The 6,721-nt window shown below is 31.4% G+C and overlaps 1 protein-coding gene across 1 annotated transcript in view; it reads left to right on the top strand.

Annotated features, from left to right (window-relative positions):
• The first annotated feature begins 3,766 nt into the window (after positions 1 to 3,766).
• The window catches only part of LOC115882971 (transcription factor SOX-30), a 140,983-nt gene continuing 138,028 nt past the window's right edge, over positions 3,767 to 6,721 (top strand). Inside the window, exon 1 of the mRNA XM_030901239.1 lies at positions 3,767 to 4,082. Within this exon, the coding sequence (XP_030757099.1) occupies positions 4,039 to 4,082 (44 nt within the window). The 5' untranslated portion in view covers positions 3,767 to 4,038. The remainder of the gene's footprint in view (positions 4,083 to 6,721) is intronic.

Genomic DNA, 6,721 nt, shown 5'->3' with positions numbered 1-6,721 from the left:
AGGATGGATTGTTTATGAATGTGTTTGATTCAAATATGATTAAACTGACAATAAAATACTTAAAAATAAAACTTTATTCATAAATATTTTATAAATGGATAAATACATAATAATATCCAGAGGACCATACGCTCCTGTAAATTTATTAGTTTAATGTACTTAGTACTTATCATTCAACTTATAAAATATAAAAATTAAAATAACGGAACCCTAAGAATGGTTAGATACCTAATAGATAAAATATTATAAAAAAACCCTTTATGTCGTTTATGGCCTGTAGTTATATGTGCCTGGTGAAGGAAGTATTGCGTATTTCCACCCACAACAAAATCAAAATAAGAATCCCTTAAAACCTAAACAAACTGCTAACCCTACTTTTTGCCGTCTTATTTAAAGAAAACAAGCAAAACTAGTATTGGTCATTTTGAAATGCACCATACTAGTTTTGCACAATTTCAAATGCACAATGCTAGTTTTTGCTATTTTGTAATGCGCAATACCCGTTTAAATGTACAATTTCGGGTTTGGGAAATATTTTTTGCTCAAACCTAGTTCTGTGCATTTTTTTCGGGCATTACCCGTATTCGAGTATTGTGCGTAACATTACCGTTTCCGTTTCATCAAAAATTAGAGTTATTGTACCAAAGATGACATTAAGCAAAAAACAAGCATATAATGCAGATGAGTTTGTCAAGATGAAAAATAAACTCGATGTTGAAAGATCAAGCAGACTTTATGCAACGCAGACATATGAATCAGTTTTTTATGGGAAAAATAATTTTAATCCATAATTTTAATTAATAAACGTTATTTTTGACAATTTTTGAGTTGTGATTGCCGGTTACCGGAATGATATCTACCCGGACTACTGAAGTTATACTGTACAAAAATTTTCCTACAAATTCAGAAACGTTTTTGGACAGTGTTTACCTAACTTTTTTTTATGAAACTCTGCTATTGGTTATAGAAGTCGTAGATTAAGAAACTAGAGGACTTATTGGTCTCTGGACTATGGTACTACATGTTCAAAGCACTATCATAATTTATTTTAATTTAAAAAGCACTATCATAATCTTATAAATATTCATATTATGCTCTAAAAGCACATAAGTAATTGACTAATTAAAATACTTAGATTAGAAAAAAAATGAGAAGTGATGGCATTACTTCAAGTACGGTACGGTAAATTAGACCGAGTACGTACGGTATTAGATATATATATATATATATATATATATATATATATATATATATATATATATAAGATATAATAAAATATTTACACGAGAAAACTCGTTTAAAAACAAAAGTTTGAATAATAATAGTCAGTATTTTTGTAAATCCAGAGTAGTTTTGTAAAATTTTCTGAAAAACCTGAAATTTTCAAAATTTCATGACCTGCCAAAATAGGCTATTTTCCATTTTTTTTTCGTACACGGTAGTAACAATTGGGAAAAATGTGTTTCTAAAAAATACACTTTAAATTAAAATTCATTTATCTATACTGATTGTGTTGGCTAGTTATACAGGGTTGTTCATCACATACGACACGGAGTATTGCAGCTAAACGATTAGCTTTTTACAAATTGTAAGTTTTGGGTTTGTTGAAGGACTATTAGAGCTACAATTTAAAAATATTTGACAAGATACAGAGTGTCCCAAACAAGTAAAAAATATTATTTTATATTATAGTTTTATTTTTTTAAAAGGAACACCCTGTATATTATTCTATTTTTAGATTCTACGATTGAAATAAAGATAAATTTGATTAAGGTTTATCACACTTAAACCTTACCGTTTTTGAAATATTTTCAATTTTATGAAATAGCAGTAAAAATTTTAAGGCTTCATTTCTCCAAGGGTATCAAAGTTTTTAATACTAAATAATTACTGAAGTTTATTTATTGATCAGATATTGTATTGCAATAATAAACAAAATAATATCTTATACAGAGTGTCCAAAAATTTATATTAAATAATTACTAGTTTTAACCGGCAATAACTTGTTAATTTAAATGGAACACCCTGTATATTTTACGAGAATCAGATGCATAATTTAATTGTCTATCAAATTGTACTATACCATTTTTTACCTATCTCTTCAAGTTTTCGTAGAAAATGCATTTTCTTATAATAATTTAGACCTCATCTATCACTATACCTATGAAATATTGACATTTTAGATTATTTTTAAAGATGTAACAAATCTTCAAAGAGTACCAGATTTCATAAAATTGAAAATGTTTCAAAAACGGTAAGGTTTAAGTGTGCACAACCTTAATCAAATTTACCTTTATTTCAATCGCAGAATCTAAATATATATAACATACAGTGGTGTTCTATTTAAAAAAAATACAACTATAATGTTATTTACTTATTTGGGACACTCTGTATCTTGTAAAATTATTTTTAAATTGTAGCTCAAATAGTCCTTAAACGAACCCAAAACTTAAAATTTGTAAAAATCTAATCGTTTAGTTACAATACTCCGTGACGTATGTGGTGAACAACCCTGTATAGTAGGTGCATTAGTGTTTTATTTTGCGTCTGTAACACGAAAGGTTCCAACCACCAACTGTAATAATCTGTTTTTTGTGTATGCCTGCACGGTAGGACTGGCCATATAGTCAGGGTGGCGATTGTCAGTCGAGCCCAGCCGTCGCAGGCCACCCTTTCTTAGGACTTACCTGTAATATAGTTCATTATTTATTCTTAAATAGAAATGAAACAGAAAAAATGACGGTAATAATCTAAGGTTATCCCGAAAACTTTTTTTGGGTTAACAATATTTTCATTTGCTTTGCATCTTGGTTTGCATTGTACGGGTAGTTCCATGATTTCAAACACTAAGAACAAATCAATAAGGAAAAATTGTCTAAAACATAAGTTAAAAAATACGCAAAAAAATCCATCCGGGCCCCTTCTGGTAATTCCATCCGGGCACCTCTGGCCCAGTCCGACTCTGTACGCCTGCCTAATATAATATATAATTTTTCTGATAGGAGAGAGAACTTTATTATACTACAATACGGTATAAAAAAAGTATATACCCTAGTATCAGGTTCTTGACTGCTTAAAATAAAATAAAACTAAAAAAATGGTACTAAAGTCCAACTCAATTTTATTTTTAATTTAATAATTTTTAATCGGTTTAAATAGGTAACAAAGGAAATCTCAAAAATATTCTACATATACCTACGGCTACATACATAATCAGTTTTTATTAGTACTACCGTTATAATTTATTGTTTTTGTAACAGTTGTCAAGCAAATAGGGAATGATTAATATTATTTATTTCGTTTTTGTTGATAAAATTAGTAGAATTTGCTAGTTCATAACAAATTGTAATGTGTATATAGTCATAATAATTGATTATTTGAGCTACTTAAAGTGTGTAGTACCCAAGACAAATTCTCCTTGTTTTAATCTTTTTTTATGAAATGAAATATGCCATCAGAAGCGACAGTCTATTAAAATAAGTACTAGAGTTTTAAAAATTGATATACTTATAGTACCGTTTAAACTTTATTAGCATTACTCATTAATTTTAAATAGATTTCAACCAAAAAGAAAGAAAACTAAATTTGAAAAATACACCTTTACAGATACATACATAGTACTCAACTTGCGGTTGACTAGTACCAACTAATAACAAAAAAAAATCGACTGTCTGTAGCACCGCCAAGAATCTGCGCACGCAACCCCACCTTAGTTCCAGGTGAATTGAGGTGGTACCCGGCTTACTACCTTAGTAAGTACCTGGCTTTGTAGTCGTGCGGTACGATCGTTAATTTTTCCCACGAGCCGTCGACTTTTTTCGTACCTACATTTTTCCCGTCGGTAGGTACTCAATTGTAGATCCTGTTTGGTCGTACTTTGAAAATGTGATGAAGAACTCGTGACGTGCGCAGCATACAAAGTACTACCTCGGTAAAACCATTCGGTTCGCGAGAAAAAAATAATTTTAGTGTTTGGCAGGGATGAAAATAGTGTTTGAGACCGATTGTGGTGTTTAGTTAGTGCTGAAAACACTACCGATGATGGCTTCGGACGAAGATTGTAACAATTACGCATCGTACAGGTGAGTACCGCCGTCGTTCAAAAAGACTTGATTATTAATTGACTCTTAATTGATACTTTGATAAGTAAAGGTTTGGAGACCCTCTATATAACACAACTTCTTGATTCCAGGATAGTTTTGCTGAACGATACAAACCAGAATCTATTTAAAGTTTAGCAGAAATATACATATGATGTGCTCCATATAGTTTCTTCACTTTCCAGTCAAAGTTGGCATTTTGGGTCTTACGTCAGAATGTTCTTGGAGCATTATTTTTATCCCAAGTCAGCGTATTCTGTTACTGGAAAGAATTCTCTTACCAATTATAGCCCTCAGTTTGGATGCTAAAGTATTGATGAATTCAAAAATTCTCAGAAGATATTTTGTGTTGCCAAAGACAGAGTATTGGATAATGATACTATACTATTGTACCTACCATGCCTATTAATATGCTTTATTCAATTGCAATGGCAAAATGGTGCAAATCAGGAGCAAGATTTGTTTCATTGGTCGTTATGTTTATCTTCATTTTAAATAATTCTAGAATATTTTTCTTTTTATTATTTTTTTTGTCAAAAAGTATATCTGTACCTATATCCAGTAGGTATCAATTTTAGCTGATCCTCTTTTCAACTCTCTACTATGCCTCCTTAGTTGCACAGTTCCTTTCAGTCTCCTTGAATGAATCTTGAAAGACAGTTTTCTATTACAGTCGTGGTGGTGGTTTATAGTTTTGTTAATTCTACAGGTTCAAGTCCCCGACTTTAATGAACCCAATAACTCTACTAAATGATACGTATGTCATTGATATTTCCGTATGTCGTCTACTAAACTTCCTTGCAAGCTGCAGCTTGGCAAACTAGGTGCAAATCAGGAGCACGAAAAACGCACAGCTTAGAATTTTCATTTATTTTAAAATTTGATATATTTTAGTGGGCCGATTTTGATTATTTCTTTAGCAATTTGTAGCTAAATTATTTGACTTTTTACTATCTCGTTCTGAATCAAAAATGAAGGTTCCATATGTCAATTATACGAAGGAAAACAAAATGTTGATATTTTTTTCTTAATTTTTACATTAAACCCATGCCTTAGCTTTTGGTTCTAGTCAACAGATCTAGTTAGTTGTCGTTCCAAAGCAGACCTTCTTGACATAAGGCTTTGTTTTTGTTACAGTCCGTTCACTTACATGTAAGTTCCTTAGGTGCAATTCATTAGAAATTTGAAACCCAGCAAGCGGCGGACTCTTAGCGATAATCCTACAATAAATCGACCATCTAGTATTGAAGTTCTCATACGAAAGTTCCTGGACGTCTAGTATATGAACTTGTCTCGAGGAAGCGACTGCAATTTACTTTGTACACACCTAAATCTGTTAGGGACATAATTCTCCATCACCTTCAATTAAAGCTACTGTAGCTGATACAACTTCTGGACTTAAGCTTAAAACCATCTCTGTTAGAGTAACTGCTCAACAGCCAACAGACAATAATACTATGATTTTTCAGTAGCAGTGCTATTACATAAATCATATACACTATTTCACAGGTCTGTTGACTGGGACCAAAAGCAAAGGCATGGTTTTAATGTAAAAGTTATGAGAAAATTAGTTAGTGACTTCTTCAAAAGCGAGTACCTATCTCCAAAAAAAAATATTGAAATGGTCCAAAAAACAAACTATCGAGAATATATACACCTAGATGATAAAATGATTTTTAAATACCTTGTTTTGTTAACGTACTCCACAGGGTGTTTCAAATTTTCATCCAAATATATCAACACTTTGTTTTCCCTGGTATAATTGACAGACGAGAACTGTCATTTTTAATTTAGAAAGAGGTATCAAAAAGTCAAACAATTTAGCTACAAATTGCTTAAACAATCTTCAAAATCGGTTATTTAAAACACAAAATATAAAACTTTAAAATTACATGAAAATTTTAAGGCACCCGTTTTTCGTGCCTGTGAGTGTATCAATAATTGCCATGGCAAAACGGTGCAAATCAGGAGCAATAACATTTGTTTCATTAATAGTTATATTTATGTTCATTTTAAATAATTCTAGAGTCTATTTCTTTCTTTTTGCCAAAAAAGTACATCTGCATATTGTCCAGTTTTCTGTCAGGGGTTGGAACCTTCAAAAAACCTTTCTACCTTAAGCAGATTTCTGAATATAATATAATATGTTTCCTTCGCCCACATACCCGCTTTACCCAGCGTCTGAGAACAACCCGAAAGTACAGCGTAATAGACTCTTAAGAGTCTATTACTCTGTACTGTTCGGGTCGCTCCCAAGGGTAGGGTAAAGCGGATGTGTGGCCGAAGGAAATATATATTATAGTTCAGAAATCTGCCTAAGGCTTAGCCCGATCCTGTCGTGTTAAGCCACACCCAAAATTTTAAACACATGTGCTTTGATTAAGGCTTGATTAAGGTTAGCAGAGCTTCAGCATTTGCCATAAAATAGCGAGCAATTTGTTACAAAACCATATAAATTATATATCACTGTAATCACAAAACTTCAATCCATCTCCGTATTGTAACGGAATTTTAAATTATGTCTTTATTTTCGAGAAAATTTAGTTTCAAACATGAGAAATATTTTGTTGATATTTGACCATCAAGATCTTAAAAATAAAGAAGTCTAAAAAAATATGGAT

This window comes from Sitophilus oryzae, unplaced genomic scaffold (genome assembly GCF_002938485.1).
Source record: "Sitophilus oryzae breed Bouriz unplaced genomic scaffold, Soryzae_2.0 scaffold_1801_pilon_pilon, whole genome shotgun sequence".
Lineage (NCBI taxonomy): Eukaryota > Metazoa > Arthropoda > Insecta > Coleoptera > Curculionidae > Sitophilus > Sitophilus oryzae.
This window is presented reverse-complemented; position numbering and strand designations above follow the sequence as displayed.